The following is a 21625-nucleotide window of genomic DNA, read 5'->3' on the forward strand; positions in this document are numbered from 1 at the left end:
ATACATTCTTAAAGAATCAATATCTTTCCCAAAGTATAAGTCGAAAAGTGTTTATCTGAGAGGAAGCCTTATGATGTTTGTTCAAACCCAGTTCTAGAAGATTTTATTTCAAACTCTTCCACAGAAAAAAAAATTTACTATCTCAAAACTGTTCCAAAAATTATGAGTTTTCAAACTGGAAATCAATATTCTCATTATTACTATGGAGAAGTTGTTAGATTTTCCTTGTTTTCAAATTTCTTCAACATGTCAAGGTTTTTTTTAGCGATGACTAAAACTTGAGTAAATTCGTTCAAATTTGCGGATGAGATGCTCACCTGTCCGAATGTGAACGATATTCTAAGGAAAACAGAAGAATCAATCGATTCAAGCCGAAAGTTGAGGTAGGATTCTAATTATATAGTCAGTTTGTATGCTGAACCAGAGAACTGAGGTGTCATTTGTCTTGAACCACCCCAAAGAATCAACACCAAGTTACAAATAGCAATCAATCGAAAACCTTCTTTCGTTCATTTGTTACCCTCCAGATGGCTGACCTCGATCGTAATCGCACGGGACAGAAAGCCTTGAAAGGAATTTCAATAGCAATGCGTGTCGTCGTCGTCGTCGTCGTCGTTTCTCTTCTACTATCTGTCTGGATTGCGGCGCGAAAACGAAAGTAGTAATTCAGTGACCGGTTCCGATGAGTTTCCATTACGATTCCACTGAGATAGTTCCACAGCTACTTTGAAGCAACTTTGTCTTCTCAGTTTCAATTGAAACGCAACAGTTAACTGGTTTATTGGTTGTCGGATAGCTTAACACTTTCAGGTTCAGGTTCTTAAGCAGGGGGGGAGGGGGGTTGTTTGCTACAATGTTTCTCGAAGCTAGACTGAAATGACCGCTTTTGGGCCGGATAATACTTGTGGGTATGAGAGCGCGCATTTTTGTTCAGTATATTTTAGCTACTACAACATACTAAAAATCATACTAAATACGGAAAATCAATTTACAAGTTTGGATCCTCATGATGAAATTTCATTATTACTTCTAAACTTTTTCATCTTTTTTTTCTTTGGCTGGAATGCTAAGAAAATGCATATTATTCTATCAACCATAGAAACAAATAGATTCTTGAAGCGTATAAGACTTACTTTAAGACCACTTTAAGACGTGTGTTCGTTTTTTTTTTAGAGTATTAGAATATATTAGACACGGTGTAAATGGCTATATTCAATATTTCGACAGCAATTTGTAGCTGAATTTGTTTTCTACTAAGCGTCTTACAAACAACTTTCACCAAAGCACTAACAACTGCTACTTCACGCATTCTAACCGTAGTGTAGATTCAAAATGTGAGAGAGATCCAACTCAGTTCTTTTTCGGGTTGATCCTCTAGTCGAACTTTCGGATCCCTCTATGAACATCTCCTGAGACATCGTAGACCGGGGTAAGAGAGTGAGAATTTTGATCTGGATCCTGGGCTACCTCCACAATAATCTTTTTCGAGTTGGATGTTTCTGAATCTTGAGCTTGTGTCCGACTATCCACATGCGATGTCAAAATACCAAGAAGTTTAAATAAATGAAATGAAAACGCAACTTTTATAGTTCAAAACAAAACAAAGTTCCCATCAATAAATTGTCAAATAAGATAGACTTGTAAAACAAATTAAAAACCTAGTCAAAGTAGGAGGTGAACCTTTCAATTTTTGAAAGTCTAACCGGGTCGGGCCAACCATTTGAACTTGCGCGTTTTTGACGTATCAGATCAACAGAAATGGCATTTGTTTTGGCAAATAATCGCCACGTAATCCCACGCAACAAAGTCACTTCAAAACTTTCATTACCACCCCTTTGGAGAGCAGCGCGTGTCATCAGTACCATACGTATGAAACAAACCCGGATCTCCGGTTAACCCACTATTTACTACTGGAAGCGATAGGTAGTTGTCGAATCAACTCCAAGATTGATCCGAACGGAATGTCACAAAAATGGTTTTTCTTTTAATGATTCCACCTTTGAGGAATTCGACTTTTACGGGCGGCCAGAACCTTGACACGCTACCCTACCGATGACAAAATTATGTAATCCCTACATCACCGGGTTGTTGATTGACAACCGAAAGTTTTGTCTTCCTTCACGGGAGGCCCTAATTATAGGTTGAGCATCCACCACCTACATACTCTACTACTTACCTTTTTATGATTCCATATGACGTTGACGCTGGGTTTGCCTCGCCGCGCGAATGACTGATCGATGACGTCATCGTGTACCAGGCTGGCGGTGTGAATCATCTCCGAAATCATGGCGATCTGTCGCTGTGCGTGCACTATGTTGCTAAAGCCGTTTGGTTAAGCGACAGCCAGTAGTTGATTGGATTGAATGGTTCATTGATGATGGATGATGATGGTTTCCGGAAGTGCACCGAGAAGGCGGGAGCAGATGAGCGTGAGAGCGTGAAAAGATACGGAAAAACAGAAATGAAAGCAATTATCAACGGTGGAAAACGTTGTGATAAAAAATAATAGTAGAGATTTGGTCAATATAATTTAAGAAAATTTATCAAGGAATCTCACTTAAAAAAAAATCCAATACTTAACCTCTTAAAATGTTATATTGAAATTCTTTCAAATAACTGTTTTTATTCAAGAGGTCAAAATAAAATTTCAGAAAAAGCACTACAAATCAATCTTGAATTTTATATTTTTTACTCTTGATATTCGACTCTTGAATTATCACTCTCTACTCTCTACCCTTTTACACCCTCTACCCTCTAACCTCTACCCTCTACTCTCTACTCTCTACTCTCTACTCTCTACTCTCTACTCTCTACTCTCTACTCTCTACTCTCTACTCTCTACTCTCTACTCTCTACTCTCTACTCTCTACTCTCTACTCTCTACTCTCTACTCTCTACTCTCTACTCTCTACTCTCTACTCTCTACTCTCTACTCTCTACTCTCTACTTTCTACTCTCTATTCTCAACTCACTATTCCATACCCTCTACACTCTACTCTCTACTCTCTACTCTCTACTCTCTACTCTCTACTCTTTACTCTCTACTCTCTACTCTCTACTCTCTACTCTCTACTCTCTACTCTCTACTCTCTACTCTCTACTCTCTACTCTCTACTCTCTACTCTCTACTCTCTAATCTCTACTCTCTACTCTCTACTCTCTACTCTCCATCCTCTATTCTCTACTCTCTACTCTCTACTTTCTACTCTCTACTCTCTACTCTCTACACTCTATCCTCTATTCTCTACTTTCTACTTTCTACTTTCTACTCTGTACTCTCTACTCTCTACTTTCTACTCTCTACTCTTTACTCTTTACTCTCTACTCTCTACTCTCTACTCTCTATTCTCTAATCTCTACTCTCTACTCTCTACTCTCTACTTTCTACTCTCTACTCTCTACTCTCTACTCTCTACTCTCTACTCTCTACTCTCTACTCTCTACTCACTACTATCTACACTCTACACTCTACTCTCTACTCTCTACTCTCTACTCTCTACTTCTTACTTATCATTCTTCACTGTCTACGCTCAGCTCTCTTCCTTTAATTTTCAATGCTCGATTTTCAAATTATCATTTCTCAATTTTTTACCTCCGTTCCTCAATTGTCGATTCTCTCGTTCCTCGATACTCGATTCTCAAAATTTCATACACTCTTTGCGATTATCGATGAACTATTTTCAATTCTCAACTCTCGATTATCTTTTTCGGCTTTCGAATTCCCGATTTCAGATTCCAGATTCAGGACTTTTTTGTCTAAAACACTGACTCTCGATTCTAGGCACTTGCTAGATTCTCGAATGTCGACTTTCGATACTCAGCTCTTATCTCTAGACTATCGATTCTCGACTGTTGTTTTCACTGTTAGCTAAAAGGATTTTTGATTTTCGGCATTCTACTTCGACATTCTGCCTCGACTTTCAATTCTGGTCTTGGTTTTCGTTTTTCCTATTTCGAATTCCGAATTTCTGCTTTGACTTTAGGCTTCGTCTTTCAACTGTTAGCTATCGTTGTTCGATTTTCTACTTTCCACATTAAATTTCAAATTTTCGACTATGGATTTTCGGCTTCTAGCTTTCATTTTCCGAAGAAAGATTTTACACGTTAGAATTTTGATATCTGACTTTCGAACGTCGATTCACGACTTCCGACTTTTATCTATTGACTTTTGCCGCCTTTCGACTTTTTCCATCATGTTATGGTCTTTAGACTTTCAATCTTTAATTTCTTCCTGAAGCTTTCGATTTTCAACTCTCGACTTCACACTTTTTACATTTAATTTTCGACACTCGATTTTGATTGCAACTTTAGGCTTACAGCAATAGGCTGAGTCGATTTGGGGCCTTTTTTTAATTTCTCTAACCCTGGGGTCTAAAAAGCTGCGATTTGGTTCAAAACTAATTTATGTTTTTTTGCAGAATTTTTGAGTAACTTTTTCATGAAAGAATTTGAACTTTTAGGTTTGCGAAGTTACGATCTTCGAAAAAGTTGTTCAGCGGAAAATTTCCTTTAGAGAATTTATAAATTGAATCAAAAACCATCAGCAGCAGACTCAATTCCACAGAAGAAACAAAAATTTTGTTAATTTTTTAGTACAAAATATTCAATTCATCCATTCAAACCACAAAGTTCTTATTTTGTTCATGTAAACATTACTTAAGAATTCTGCAAAAAATCAGGGATGAATTTGAACCAAAACAAAAGTTTTAAGACCTCAGGGATTGGGAAACTCAAAAATGACCCCAATCCACTCAGTTTATTACAGCGTTCGAATTCCAACATTCGTCTCTCAACATTTCCGTTTTTTGCCTTGGACTCTACTCTCCACTTTCGAAATTCAAGTTTTGAATTTCGACCTATAACATTCAATTTTGTCTGTTAACTTTGGACTTTCGACATACTTTAGACTTTTTGGACTTTTTCCTCAAAAATTCGTCTCTCGGCTAGGGATTTTCATTTTTAACTGTCGATTTTCAACTTTTATATCATCGAAGCAACGACTTGACTTTCGGCTTTTTACTTTCGAATTCGTATTTGAATTTTTGATTCTTGGCTATCAATTTTCTTTCAACTTGCGACGTTTTACTAATTACTTTTGACATTTAAATTTTGGGCTATCAACTTTTGACTCCAAATGTTCGACAATCGACTCATAACTTTCGAGTTTCTTCTTTTGAACTCGACTCTCGGATTACTACATTAGACTTTGCATTTTCAACTCTTGACCTTCCAATTTGAACCTTCATTCCACTTTTGTCTTCTAAATTTTTATTTTCGATTTGTGAGGTTAACGAAATTACAGAAAAATTTATTTCATCATAGAAATTTGAGTTAAATTTCGTCGCAAAATCTGTGCCACAGATCACAGAATTTTTTCGAAATTTTCACAGAATTCACAGTTTTTTTAAATTTTGTACAGAAATCCAGCATTATAAATTAGTATGTCACTTTCGACTTTTCATTTTTGACTCTAATTCATGAAAACATGGAAACAAGGTCATGTGAATTGATTTTTTTCTATAAAAACTGTAAAAATTTTCCAATTCGTTGATGTTTCACATGATTTCATTCATATGATTAAAAATATGATCACATAAAACCGTCACAGAATTTTAGGTTCAAATCACATAATTAGAGATTTTTTTTGTCTGAAACACAGATTAATATTCGGCAACCTTGCTTGTGAGGTTGGCGAGATCACAGAAAAAATTATAATTTCGCCTAGTTTTAAAGATGTTGCAAATTGTAACAGATCTAAAGATTTTTTAACTTTGTAAAAACTTCTAAAATAAAAACGTCATTTTTTAAGGTTTGATTCTTTCTTCTTATTAATGAAAATTTTATGACATTGGTAATGCTAACTGATATTCTATCAAGTTCAAACCTAAATAAACTTTTTTTTCGTATGTTTGGGGTACATTTTGAATGAAATTAGAGAAAAATGCACCACAAAAACTGTCACTTATTTTTTAGTCATATCACAGAGTTACAAATATTTTGAATATTTAGGGAAAACACGGAAATTTTTCGACAACCATACTTGTGACTTTTGAAAACTTTATATCTTTCACTCGTGACTTTCGATTTTTCGCTTTCCTTCGAATTTCTTCATTTAAGATTTGACGTTCGATATTTTTACACTCCAATTTCAAACTTTAAACTTTCAGCTTTAGGTTTAACAATGGGTGAAGTATTCGAATTCAAGCTTCTGATGCATTACTTTCAATAATCAACCCAAAAATTTTGCTTCTAATTTTCTCGCTCGAGTTCCCCATATATTTATTTTTCACTTCAGACTCTTGAATTTTGGCTGTTTACTTTCGAATTTGTATTTTTACCTTCGACTCTTAACTTTCATTTTGACTTGTGAACTATTACTTTTTTCTTTTGACATTTAAATTTTAGATTCTAAACTTTCGACAATCAACTGAAGACTTTGGCTTTCGAGTTTCTTCTTTTGAACTCGACTCTCGGATTACTACATTTGACTTTGCATTTTTAATTCCTGACATTCACTTAGAAACTTCATTCGACTGACGAGATCACAGAAAAAATCCAAATTTCGCCAAATTTTGAAGATGTTGCTAATTGTAACCGATTTAAACACATGTAAACATTTATAAAATCAAAACGTTATTTTTGGGAATTGATTCATTCTTCTAATATTTGGAAATTTAAGATTTTGGTAATGCTCACTGATTTTTTTTTAAATTTCAAACATAAATAGACTTAGATTTTGAATGAAATTAGAAAAAATTACACCACAAAAAATGTCACTTATACACATTTTAGTCATATCACAGAGTTACAGAATATCTGAATATTTAGGGAAAACATAGAATTTTTTGAACAATCATGAGGGTGACTTTTGAAAACATTTATATTTTTGACTTATTTGACTTTCAAATTTTCGATTTCCTCCGAATTTTGTAATTATTGATGACGTTTGATATTTTAACATTCCAAAATTAAACTTTAAGTTTTCAGTTTTGGGGGTTCATTTTGGGTTAAGTATTCGAATTTAGACTTCTGACGTATTCATTTTAATCATCAACCCACAAATTTCGCTTCTCATTTTCAGTTTTGAAATGTTATGACTGTTTTCATAGCTTGGAGGCTCTTCCGATACCAGAAACTGAATTTTAGTCTCAGTTTAAAAAAAAGTTTTGAAAACTGTAGTACTGATTTTAAATCTCAAAAGCAAAAATTATGAAGAAATTTCTATTTTCAGATTGATAATTTTTAAAACTAAGAATCAAACTAGACATTACGCGTAAAATTCGAAAATTCAAGCTACTAAATCAGATTGAATTCGGAAACTCAAGTTAAAATATCATGATCTCGTTATTAAGGTTTGAAAAAAAAGGTTCGAAAGAAGTTTTAATCTTTCAAAATTTCTATGAATGAGATTCAGAATCAAACATTATATAATTAAACTTCATATTAAATTTTACAATTGATCTTATTGACAGTGTAAACCAACACAAGCTCTTCAAAAGAAACTTCTAAATTCAAGAAAGTCAATTTTCGGTCAAAATTTTTATCATGAATAATTTGAGATCTCAACCTTTTTAGATTTCTTTAGTCATTTAGCATTAAAAAAGAATTTTAGATTTTCGCAATATCCTGTGGTCCTCCCTTAGTGTGATTTTTAGGTTAAAACAATCATCACTTTGAACGCTTTAAGGCGCCCCTTCATCAAGCTCGATTTAGTTTTATATTTTATATATTTTTTATATTTTCGACATTCAACATTTAACTTTGAATTTTTAACTTTCAACTCTCGAGTTTTAACTGTTATGGCGACCATCCTAAACTAAACCTCCGTTTTCTCGATTTTTGACTTTCGACTTTCAACGTCCATTTCTTTAAATTTTCAATTTTTCAAGTTTTGATTTACCTACTAAGTTGAAAAAAAAACATACATTTGTTTTACAAAATTGGAAATTAGACTCCTGAGATTCAATCCTAGATCCACCGACTTTTGTTCTCATTTCCAAATCATGATAGTTTTTTAAGCTTTGAAGCTCGTCCCAAATCTAAGGTCTTAGTTTAACATAAAGTACTGGATTCTGCTGTAATGATTTTAAACAAAATATAAAGAAAGATTATAAACAGATTTCTTTTTTCACATCCATTTGAAATGATTTAAAAAAAAAGGAAATCTAAGTTTCCAAACCAGACTGAAATTGGAAACTTAAAGATAAAATTTCATGATTTCATTCATTCAAAAAGCAGTAAATTCAAGTTCAGATCAAGTTAACATTCTCCTATTTTTAAAATAAGGTTGAGATTCTGGTATCAATTGAAGTTTCATATTAATTTGTACAATGAATGTTACAACGTAAGCCGTAAAAAGTTATCAGACAGCAGAACGAAAAAATGAATAGCATTTTCATTATTTTATCTAAAAACCTGGCAAAATCCGGAAATTCTATTTAATAATTGTTGACAAAAAAAATCCGGGCTATATCTGGACAAATTTGATCAAAACCCAGTAATAACGAACACAAATCAAGAATAAAAAACTTGAAACTTTAAAAAAACATTTAATGATTATTTATATAAAACTTGCTCAAAAAATGTCGATTTGGACACATAAATAAAAAAAAACTAACATAAAAAATTGTTTTTTTTTTATTTTGGCAAATAAAGCTAATAAATCCGGGCAAAATCAAACTTTTTTCAATGAAATCTGTGCATCCGGGTCGGATCAGACTTTTTTCCGATTTTGTCTCAAATATCAGGGCAAATCCGGATTAAACCAGGCAATCTGACAACCTTAAAACGTTATAAAATTTATCTTTAAGAATTTTTATCTTTAAGAAAACCTTAAGCTGTTTAAGCATGAAATATCAGAAAGTCGCCTCGTTGCAAACCGTAGATTCTGAAAAAAAAAACTGACAGCGGCAATAAAATAAAATTTAATCTCCTACAAAGACTTTTGGGCCCAATCGATTGGCATGTGTTTGCTGCTGCATCCAAACGCTCATCTTTCGGGTGTTCCCAAGAAGGGATCACATCGTTGCTGACGTCAAACGGAGGAATCTAACGTTAAGAACGACGCACCTTTTACGCCAACGCTTTCCAGTTTATGTCACAAGATTCTCAATCGAACCAGTTTTTGGGTGGAATTTTTGGAAAACTTCTGTTTGAATCCCTAATCCATGTTGAGATTTTTTTCAATACCGACTCCAATTGACGTCAATCGGATCTTTCCAATTTTTTTTTTCTTAGAACGTGAACCGTGAACGTCCTTCAACCTTCTGCATCTGTGGAACCACCAGATGAAAATTATCCTGCAATCGGAATAAATTTAGTTCTCAGCACAAATCAACCGTTTGTTCTGAACTGGTTTACGATCGGTCGGTAATTTACCCTCCGGAACAAAGCATCGGCGAGGGGGCTCAACCTTTTTCCTAGGGACAAGAACCTTCGACAGGTTGGCCACCTTTAACAAGTTGCAAACAGTTGATCAACTTTACGAGGTGTGACTATTTAGAGCCGGGGATTTTCCAACCGATGGGTCTGTCTTTTATTACATAAAAATGAAAAAGTAAGACCTCTGGCGAACGCTCTCAAGAGGAGGGAGTATGCAATCTGTTGCAAGATTCAAGTTCAAGGTACTCGGAAATTACACAGGAACATAGGTTGGTGCCCTTCTGGTCTTTCAACCCTTCGCCTCGCGTTATGCCGCTAAGTGAAGGTTGAAGTGACCTCCCTGAAAGTTGGGTTCAGATTTTACCGGCAATGCGGAAAACATTCATGTCGTCAATCGTCCGATTTGGGGTAATAAAATCTTGAAGTTTGCACTTCTTGGACGGCGCAGTTCGCGGTATGTTTTCTCAGATCGGTCTGGACAAGGGTGGTTCAACATTCACTGCACACGAGAATCATATTCTTTTTTCCGTTCGAAAAGTTTACCTTTTGGTAGCATTTCTGAACCAGACAAGTTCTTGCGTCTAGGCTTTCATGTGCAAATTTTAGTGCATGAGGAAGTACCGGTCTAAGTTGTGTAAATTACCACATCCAACTGATGTTTTACATCCTCATTTTTACCAGCTTTGTAGGATATGAATCATCGTTGAAATCGCTTGAGGCTTTGTGAATGATGAAGGCTCCCAATATCCATGAAAATTTCGTTGACTAATTAAAGTGTAACAAGAAAAAAGATCATTTATTGGATATAATTTAAGATGGCAGCCAAATGGGTCATGTCGATTGCAGATTGGCCCGAAAACTGACCTGGGTAAAATTTCAGCTAAATCGAACTAAAGTTCAGCTCAAAGTTTTTCCCTCAAAGGTCACCAAAGGAGGGACCAAAGAAAATCGGAATAATCTAAATTTTAATATTGATGCCAAATGACTTAAAAATGCACAAAACGTCGAAATCTGCTGTTACCTTGAAAAAAAAATTCACAAAAACTCGACTTTAAAATTTGAAAAATCACGTGAGGGAAATTTGGTAAATTCAAATGTTTACTTAGATACCAAATGACTTCAATATGCATGAAAGGTCAAGATCCATTCGAAAAAAAAAATTTGGCGAAAATTGGCTTTTTGGGACTTTTTGCGACCGTCTCAGAAAGTCGATTTTTGTCAAAAAAAAATTTTTCAATTTAACATCAGATATCGACGTTTCATGCATTTTGAAGTCATTTAGCATTAAAATTAAAATTTAGATTTTTCTGATTTCCTTTAGCCCCCTTCTTACGTGATTTTTAAAATTTTGAAGTCGATTTTTGACAAAAAAAATTTTCGGGCATGCACCAGATTTCGATGTTTTATGTATTTTTAAATCATTTAGCTTAAATGTTAAAATTTCGAATTTTTCGATTTCCCTTTGGTGTTTTTTAAGGGTAAAAAACCGAAACTTTGAGCGTTTTGAGGCACCCCTAAATCAAGTCTGATTGCGCTCAATTTTCACACAGATCAGATTTTTGCACCAATCTACAAAATTTCGAGATATCGTCGGTTTTCAAAATTCGACCCATTGCCACCCTAATATACTTATTTCGTCGAATATTTCCAATAGCATTTTTATTAAAGTCTTCTGCTCTAGGATGTTGCTTGAACAAATAAGTTTTTGGAATGCCCACCGTTTCCACCAATTTTGGTAGTCTTTCTCAAGGAACTTTTTAATTTCTCTCATAGAATTAATAAATTGGCATAATAATGGTAACTTGTTCTACAGTAGAAAGAAAAATCGTGTTAATTTTTCATATTCAAAAATAAAATTTTTTCACACAAACATAAAAGGTAAGCTATTTTTTAAGAGACGTCACTTTAAAATTTTGCAATATATCATGAATGATTTTCGGACAAAAATGCAGCTTGTCATACCTTAGATTATAAGAAATTCAAAAATAACCTCATATCGACAGTCAATTGATCAGTCCTTTAAAAAAGACCACCAAAACTGATGAAAATGATGAGTTTTATGAAAACATTATCGTTTAAACTATATCCAACAATCAAAAAATAAAATCAATAAACTTGTTACCGGACAAAATCTTCGGTTGACAGTTCAAACCTAACCTGAAATATTTCCAAATTAGTTGAAATTTTTACCCGTAACAGTCCATGGAGTGTCAATTTGACACTCCCTACAAAAACCAAAAATCTTAATTTCCAACCGATTTTAACAAATTTTATAGTTTTGGAAACCTCGTAATGTAATTCAAATATGTTTCTTAGACAATATTTAGCTATAAAACTTCAGGTTTCTGTCACTCAAAGTCTAAGGAAAAAATCCGAAAAACCATGCTTTCGAAAAAAAGACTATAGATGAGCTAGATGAGCTAGAATGCTCAAAACAAATTTCACTTAGTTTCCAAGAAAAGCTGAAGTTAGAAGCTATAAGTTGGACTTAAGTGTATATTTTTTGAATTTTTTTAAGATCATTACCAAAGAAATTTCAAAAAGTGGTGAAAAAACCGTCCTTTTCAATCAATGAATCGTCAAAATTGTCTAAGTCATACTAGATAAATTTTTAAAAGAGGATTGGAAAGTTGACATAATTTGGCACATTTTCTCAATTTTAGATTTTCAAAATACGACACACAGAATTTTTGACGAATTTTCCAAGATAACTTTTTTTCGAACTTTTACTTCAATTTGCAATTTCTCAGATTTTCTTGCACAAAAATTCAACTTTGCACTGAATATTGAGTATATTCACGAAAAAATTTCGCAATAAATTTATATCCACCAGAAAGGAGATTTCCTACCGATCTAGTGGAAATTATCCTAAATTCAAAGAATCTATTTACTGAAAGGTTGATTAAATACCCCTCATACGTCTCTGAAATGTTAACCCGTTACAGTCCTTGGAGTGTCAATTTTACACTCCTGACTAAAACAAATATATCCCTCTTGTTTCCTAACCGATTTTTACAAAATTTATAATTTTGGAAACTTCTTAGTGTAACTCAAATATATTTTTTAGACAATATTCACCTAAAACTCTTCAGTTTTCCGTCATTCAGGTCTAAAAAAATAATCCGAAAAAACATGCTTCGAAAAAAGCTGGTAAATCAGCTACGGAATGCATAAAAAAAATGCACTTAATGTCCAAGAAAACTTAAGTTAGAAGCTAAACGTTGGACATAAGTAAATATTTTTTTGAACCACAAAAAATGTAAAAAAGTGGTAAAAAAACCCGTACTTTTCAATCAATGAATCTTGAAAATTTTTAAAATTAATTGGCACATTTTCACATTTTTAGATTTTCAAAAGGCGAAACACATATTTTAACGTTTCTCAACTTTATGTCAACTTGGAATTTTTCAGATTTTCTGCACATAAATTCTACTTTGCACTTGTGTTTGAGTATATTAACGCGAGAGTTCCGTAATAAATTTATATTCACCAGAAAGCCAATTTCATAATGATTCCAGTGGTGTTATTACATTAGCAGTGGTATAATTACATTAGTATTGTAACTGAATATTGTCTGAGAAACATATTCGAGTTACATAAAAAGTTTTTCAAAACTATAATTTTTGTAAAAATCGGTTGGGAAACAAGAGAGATATATTGGTTTTAGTCAGGAGTGTCAAATTGACACTCCGGGGACTGTAACGGATAAGATTTTTTTTCCAAGGATGAGGGTTAAATACTTCCTTTAAATTATAAATACAGTTTTAGTCAGGTAAAATATTTTTAAAGGATTTAAAGCATTCAATCTGCATAAACACATTCTCATTACAAAGCTCTTGAAATTTTTTTACAGTGTTGTTAAAAATTCCTATGGGTAGTTCGAGTAAATTTCCAACGAAAATTTTTACGTGAACGGAAAATGTTTTGGGGGTTAAAAATGAGGGTCCAAAACATGTCAAGCAAAATATTCTTCTCTAAACTCAAAATTTTAAATTCTTAATCAAATTTTGATGAACGACTAAAGTGAATCAAGCGTAACAATCCCGACTTGGAACTAATGCCAAAACCTCGAAATTTTATCCCAGATTCACAATTCTACCACTGATTTTCCAAATTTTCTCACTTGTTGATTGTTATTTAAAGACTGTACTCGATAAACGCTTACAAAAGTTATTTACAAAAGAAGTTGGTGCATGAATTTGGGGTACAGTCCTTGTTTTCAATCAGATTAGATTAGACTCACTAAGGTTGGTTGATTGTCAGAATGCTTTTACTTTTTTGCAAAATCAAATAAAAATTTAAATTGCATGATAACAATTATGTATTTTGCGTCCAAAACATTTTTTTTCAAGAAAGTTTATCCAAATCAACTGGCTGATGTGTTTCGATGAAAAAACAAAAACAACCTTCCGAGTTTTTTTATTCTTATTGATTTAAATTAAAGAATTCCTAAATTTTCCTGGATATTGCCCTGATTTTGGGTTGTTAACATTGAAATCGAGGGCCCGAATTTCTCAAGGTTTTTAGATAAAATAGCCCGGATTTACCCTGATGGGATAAGTGCGGAAAAATATTTGGTAAGCTTAGGTTTGAATCATTTCCGATGCTCTGGTTTCAATTTTTTTTTAATCTTTATTTTTGCCTGTGACCGGATTGTGAAATCTTTGTCCATTTTATTATTCTTGATTATCAGTTCGGTTCATCATTGAGACAAAATCCTGATTCGAATCTTGGTTTTGCATTTAAAACTAGATTTATTTTCATGTTCGAAACTCATCATTCCGGAAAACTAAAATAAAATAATTGAAACAACAATTTTCTAAGATTGGTTGTGAAATTTTCACTTTTATTTCTTATACAGAATTGAAACTTGAAAGAGTTCCATAATGGTGATTCAGAATTGAAATATCAGAGTTTCATCATTCGGAATTTCCATTCAGATTCACTAGTTGAATTACGAATAAATAATTGAAGAAAAATTCAAATAGATAATCAAATATTCAAAATAAAAATAAGAGATTTCTGGTTAAGGGTTTTGTCTGTTCTGTTCATATTGGGAATTTTTGATTGGAATTCAGTTTCATAAAACGATTTCAAATTAGGAAATCAAAATTTTTATTCAGGTTCAAAATGCAGAATTTAGATTCGGAATTAAAATTCAAAATTACTCAAAACAAAACGCAAAACAGGTGAAAAAAGATCTGAACTCATTTCCAAAATGGCGTTCTTTGGAAACTCTAAATTTTATTTTAATTTTTTTTCACAGGATTTTAAAAATGGAATAAATCATTAATGATAATCAATTCTTGACTGTTCGGGAAAATTCAGCTGGAAATATATTTTAATACTTTGTTTTTTTTTACGAATGGTTTTATTAAGGCAATAATGGTTTTTATGTTTAACATAATTTATATTGAGATACATCAAAAACAAAAATTTAAACTTAAATTTGAATGTAGAGAGTTTACAAGAGTTGAGAATAAATCTGATTTGAACCCCAAACACGTTTTTCTATTAAATGAAGCATTCAAGATCCCTCATTAATTTCCTAAAGTACCAAAAAACAACACTTTTAAGACTTATTTTCAAACTAATGATTTTAAAAAATCTTTTAATATGAATGAACTTAAACCTTAATATGAGATACTCTTAGTATAACTTTTTTTTACTATTCTCTATGAATGCATTTTTCAAGCAAAAATGTTATAGGAAAAAAAATTGTCACCAAACCCCAATGAAGCAGTTCTTCCAAAGGCCCTGCTCAGTAGAAACTCAACCCAACACCGAAACAAAAAAATCAATAACGATAAAGAATATCTTCAGATTAACAGTAACATGACAATATATCTAAATATTATGAACATATTTATTATTGAAAATATCATTATCAAACTTGTTTTTTTTATTACTCCATGTTTTTTTTTTTTGAATCATTTTTTTATGATTTATTGTTCTTGGTTTCGTAAGTTATGTTCTGGAATAAATATGTTTAAAAAACAGATTGTTAACTTTTTTTCTGCCAGTTCAAACAATTTTTATGATTTTGATTTGAAATTTTTACTCTTAACCTTCCCATGCCGTTCGCAAAATATCCGTTTCGGTGAAATTTGAGTTGTAGTTTGATTTCGTTCTCCTGGCTGTAAATGTTAACCGATTTTGATGATATTATATTCATTGTGTAGGTAATTTGTTCTTATTACTCAAAATTTTAAAGTAAAGTCGATATGTATTACCAAGTTATCAGAAACTGGTTCAGAAAGTAAAAAGTCCGAAAAATCAATTTTATTTTTAAAATGCTCATAACTTTTGACAGCTTTTCTGTATTTAAGTGTTTCATTGATGTTTGAAATCGTCAAGAATCCATCTATCCGACAGTGTATAGATATGCTCGGGTCTAATGAAAGTTTTGACCGCTATCTCAGATCTTCCGGTAGAAAAAAATCTAACTTAAAAAAACGATATCCAATTTTTGCTTTGCATAGCTGTATTTCATTTCCCAATGAACCGATTTTCAAAACTCAAATTTCAATTTTTTGACGTTAATTTGATCATTATTTTCATAGAACATACTTGGTCTGTCAAAATTCCTAGTTCTTCAGTATATTGAAATGATGATAAAGAGATTTTAAATATGCGCTTCGGGTCATATTGACCCGAACGGCATGGGAAGGTTAAGCTTTTAGCTCTTAAGCTCTTAAGAAATTTTTACTCTTGAGCCATACAAAAAAAAAATTCTACAGCTACTTCCCAACAACGTTCCACACGCCCAATTTAAAACCATAACATAAAATTTTATTTGGATTATTCGATAACAACTGTACAAACAACTGATTTCAATTAGAAGAGTAATTTTCGAGTGTGGAATAATTGGAGAAAAAAAGTGCAACATTAGGACAGGCAGACACTTTTTGTGTGCAACCATTGGGCACCGACAGCTTATTTTTGTCGATTTTAGAAATATCAATTTCACTTATTTTTCAAATGGAAATTTTAGGGTTGTCTTGCTTCATCCTTGGAGAATCCAACGGAACAATTTTTTAATGAATTCCAAAAAATCGCATATTGCGTGAAAACTAAAAATGTGTGCTCAGCTGTGCAACGATACGAAAATCACCCTACTTTATTTCTAGGTCAAGTGTGAAAATAAGTTAAAAAATTCCAAAAACTGGAGCTTCAGCCACATGAGTTCATTGTCGTTATAATCAATCTTCCAGATGTTTATGCCAATATCGCAATCTGATATGCATATCATCGAGTAATTTATTTTCTCATGTTAAGGTTGCCAGAAACTTTTTCAGCAAATACCGGGCAATATCCCGACAAATTTGGTCAAAATTACCTAAAAACATAAACAAAAAATTTAATCAAAATTTATCAGTAGACTTTAAATCGTATTTGAGGCTTCCAAAAAACCTTTCATGGTTATTTTTATAAAACTTGCTCAAAAATATTCGTTTTTGACGCATAAATAAGAAAAATTTCAATTCAATTTGTTTTTTTCTTTTGTTCGATTTGGCAAATAGGCTGAAAAAAACGGGCAAAAAATCAGGCTTTTTCAATGAAATCCGGACTTTTCCAAAATTTTGAATTAAACCGGGCAAACCCGGATAAAACTGGGAAGTCTGGAAAACCTTAATGAAAGGTCATTGAGGACAATCTGAATTCCTCCAAACAATTCCGAGTAACTTGCCTCCTTTAATTGAGCAATTTTCTTGTTTTAAACTTCTCTAGAACCTCTTATCATCTTATCATTATTAATGACTGAATTGCTCGATACATAAATCTCAGAACATAACTCTGTTCCTTGTCAGAACCGTACTGAAAGGGGAAAAACCAATCCATTCCTAGATCGTCACCTTAACTGAACTGAACCGGACTAGGAACATTGAACAAGAAAAACTGCATTGTCCGGTTCCATTGAAACGGTACAAAACGTTATTTTCAGAAAGAGGTGCAATCAATAATGGCTTTGTCCGGTTTTGTTCTTCTATAGAAGGCACAACAATAAAGAAAACAAAAACCAAAATAAAGCGAACAACATAATCTCCATCCACTCTTTTAAGGAGCATGATCTTGCCGCCTTCAGTATAAATCAGTTCTGCGTGCATAAGTCGTTGATTGATTATAGGTGACTTTTGCTCTCGTTTTTCCTGTTGTTTACATTATTTTACTGAGACGTGTTGAATACAAGATTGAATGAAATGTTTTATAATGACTAGAAACTAAAGATTGTATGAAATTTCCAATCTTGAATAGATTTTAAGTTCTTAAAAACTATAAAAAATTGCAATTGGAACATTTTTTATATTTTAGGAAAATAATCACTCTCAAAATATTTTGCTCAAAATCGTAAGGGACCCCCTCAACCCCTCAAACAATGACCTACCTGTTTTCGTTGTGCATGTGGTAGTTGAGTGCCTTGGCCATCAGCATGGCCACCATCGGTCGAATGGCTTTCCCCTGGCCGTCGAAGTAGTAGACTGCAATCTTTTGCAGCTCCTGGTGGTTGGTGGCACGGCTGATTTCCTGATTGAGAGCAAAAAAAAGCGAAGAGAAAAAGACATAAACAATTAGTGTCGTTGTTCTTCGTCAGGCGGCAACGGCCTACAGACTAGACTAGACAATCGCTAAAACTGTAAAGTAGATAAAGCCGCTCGGGACTGGCTTGATCGATGCATGCATAAATGAACGAAAGAAACAAAAAAAAAGTAACAAGGAATATGCACCGGATCGAAAATCCGGGTTCATAGAACCTCCCTTTCCATTTACAAGTTCCTTAAGGGTGCATTAACTTGAAGGAAAAAAATTCCTTTCGTGTTTCGCATGTCAGCCATGGGTTTTTCCCCTGGATCGGAAGAATAGAAGAAAAAAATACCTTTAATAAGAACTGATCCAGGGAAATCCCCATGAAAGTTGGTACCTATTTAGCAAGTGGTTTCTGATGACGACGCCATATTCAAACACACAATTCCTATGTGAAGACTCATGTGTTAATTAAGACAGTCTTGCGTCATCTAATGGAGAAGATTCAGATCAATGCAGGAAATGCTGGGGAGCAGTTCAATGAACTTTCAAATGACGAGCACCGGATTGGGCGATCTTCCACGATTCATATGCAAAGCTTTTATGGGTTAACACATCATTTTTAACATATGAAGAGCCTCAATCTCTGGCAAATGGTTAAGTAAAATTGAAACATCAACTTGAACAGTTTTGTGCAACAGGGAAGTCAGGAATTATTCATTTTGATTGAAATCATTGCTTATGAGTGCACAAAACACAATTCGTGTGATCTTCAGACTAGATACTATTGAGAAAATGCAAATTTCAAACTGAAGCCCGTTTGTTTAGATGCCAGAGTAAGAATGTAAATTTTCTGACAGCTTTTTTCAGCTTGAAAAATAATGTAAGTACAATCGGGTGACCCCAAACTATAGCAATAAGGTGTAAAAAAGAAACATCGGCGGCCACTTCAAAAATGTTTGTTTCGATTTTTAGAGGAAAAAAAAGTTTATTTTCTCAACACTGTTTCAAATATTAAATTCTCAGACCTCTAAAATGCAAAATATTATACTTACAGGAGGGTGGTGGAAAATGGGTCATGTCTAAGGTTGCCAGATTTTTTTCCAGCACGTAGCCTGGCCGGACAAAACCAGGCTATTTTATCTAAAAACCTGGCAAAATCCAGGCATTTGATTTCAAAATGTTGATCGAAAAGCCGGGTAATATCCGGAAAGTTTGGACAAAATCCAGGAATTGCTCAACACAAATCAAGAAAAAATAAAATTGAAAAAAACATTTTTTCAAAAAAATGTTTCATGATTATTTTTTATAAAACTTGCTCAAAAAGTTTTGTTTTGTACGCATAAATAAAATTTTTTTTTGTTGTTTGGCTAATAAAGTGAATAAATCCGGGCAACCGGCCCGGACCGGACTTTTGTCAAATTTTGTATTCAATATCCAGGCAAACCCGGATAAAACTGAACAATCTGGCAACCTTAGACATGTCGATTTTCATGAACTGACAATATACGTTTTGTAGATTGGCCCTAAAAACTGACCTGTGCCAAATTGCAGCTCAATCGGACTGGACTCATTTCGGAAAAACTAATATTTTAATTTTTATGCCGAATGTCTCAAAGTTCAAACGGCGAAATCTGGTGTTAACTCGAAAAAAAAAATTTCAAAAATCGACTTCAGAATTCTACCAAAAGAAATCCGTTAAATCGACATTTTCATTTTGATGCCAAATGACTTAGAAAAATACATGAAACATAAGGATCTGGTGTGATTTCGTGATAAAAATTTGGTCAAAATCGACTATTTGGGACTTAAGGAGTGTAGTCGAAAAAAATGCAACACTTCGTTTCGAGAATAACTTCTGAATGCATGGATGGACATCAATGAAATTTTCAGCGAAGTTACCTTATGAAGCCAATTTTTGTGATGTTCTGTCAAGTAGCTTTTGAGATAGCGTCCAGTGAAAGAATATTTCGACTTTAATTTTGGCAACACGTGCGCCATCTATAATGCATACTTTGAACCACCCTTTTTTAATCAAGGCTTTTTTTTTATACGTTTCCTGTTCCTTTGAAGTCTGACCTTCAAAACAAGTCAAAATTTTGAATTTTGTCGAAGTTACAACAAATCTAGCCGATTGTCCTCCTCCGGCAAAAACAACACATTTGACTTTTTATCACTCCACCACCGTTTGTGCGTAATAACACTATTCCAGATCCAATTTAAACAGAGTGTAAACTCTGTGGGACTTATTGAAGTGCTTTTAGAGAAAACGGTCACATTTGGAGGTAGTCTTTTTTGTATTTTTAGCCATTCATCGTGTCAATCGTTATGAAAAACTGAGTGATTTTCAGTTTCCACAGATCGTTAGCCTCCTCAAGTACTAGACAATGATTTTTTTATTTTTTTCTTCTTGTTTATCTCCGGGAAATACAGGCAAGACTTGTAAACGAAAAGTTTCTGGTTGAAAAAAGTGCCAGGTGACCTCTAAAGAGTTCGTTTTGCTGTCCATTACGAAGTTTTTCAAAATATCTCCCCACTAGCAGTCCAAATATTTTGCGCACGATTTGACCACCGTATTTTGTTTATTTTACCGGTCGGCAGCTTTTCTACCTTGTAAAAGTTAAGTAAGGCCTTTTTATAAGTCAGCTAGACGAGCCAGTCAGAAAAATTTGACTTTTTTATCACTTCCTCTTTTCATATTTTCGAATTGAACTCGAAAAAACCCCTCACATTCCTCTCACTTCATGGAATCAATCATCTTCACTTTAATTCAAAGTTTAGCTCACTTTTGGATCCTCTAGGACTTGTTAAACGATTTACCATGTGAATTTTGGTCGAATAGTTGATTTCCAGTTGTTTTTTGGGTTTTCCATTTCAAAATTTTTCGATCCAGTCTAAAAAAATTTGTGAATGATCTTCACTATTGGACGCTAACTCAAAAACCATTTGGCAGATTGTCACCAAATTTTGTACACGTACACATTACTGACTAGCTTTACTGAAAATATCATCAATTTCCATCCACGCATTTAAAAGTTATTCACAAAACAAAGTGTTGCATTTTTTTCGAATACACTCTTCAGTCGATTTTCCGAAAAACGATCAGTATATGGTCGGTTTTCAAAATTAGATAATGAATTTTTTCCTATTTATTCATTGCCACCTACAGGTGTAATATGGTGTGTCGAATTACGAATTACAAAAAAGTTTTAATATGACATTTAGGTATCCAGGTTTCGATTTGAAGATTTTTATGGAAAAAATCGCAAAAAATTGATCTGAGGATGTGTTTTTCTGGGTTGTTAATGAATATTTGCGATGCAAAACTAAATTCAATATATGATGCTTACTTTATATTTCCGTTGTTACAACTTTGTCCAAGGCCAGAAAGCGATTGGAGAAGACACAAAAAATGTGATAACATCGCAAACAGTGCAAACTGAGGTGCCTCTTTTTCATAGAAACAATCTCAAAATTCTTGAAAAAATGGTCCAATGTTTATAAATATTGTTCTAATGGGGAAGTTATTATTTGTTTTAGAGATTTTTTTATAATTTAGAACATTGAATCACACAAAATAGTCAAACTTACGACACATGAAAAATTTCAAATTGCCAAGCGGAATCTTTTTGAAGATTCGGAATTTGGTTGTTCATCATATTATTTTCAAATTTTAGAACCAACTGAAAAATACTGAAGAACTTTTTTTTTAAATTTATTA

At 33.2% G+C, this 21625-nt stretch overlaps 1 protein-coding gene across 1 annotated transcript in view; it reads right to left on the minus strand.

Annotated features, from left to right (window-relative positions):
- Positions 1 to 21625, minus strand: part of LOC129739542 (all trans-polyprenyl-diphosphate synthase PDSS1) — a 332301-nt gene that overhangs the window by 71617 nt on the left and 239059 nt on the right. The window contains exons 4-5 of the mRNA XM_055731025.1: positions 17768 to 17907; positions 2177 to 2318 (exon numbers count right to left, since the gene is read on the minus strand). Coding sequence (XP_055587000.1) covers positions 2177 to 2318; positions 17768 to 17907 — 282 coding nt within the window. The remainder of the gene's footprint in view (positions 1 to 2176; positions 2319 to 17767; positions 17908 to 21625) is intronic.

The sequence above is a fragment of the Uranotaenia lowii genome, chromosome 1, assembly GCF_029784155.1.
Source record: "Uranotaenia lowii strain MFRU-FL chromosome 1, ASM2978415v1, whole genome shotgun sequence".
NCBI lineage: Eukaryota > Metazoa > Arthropoda > Insecta > Diptera > Culicidae > Uranotaenia > Uranotaenia lowii.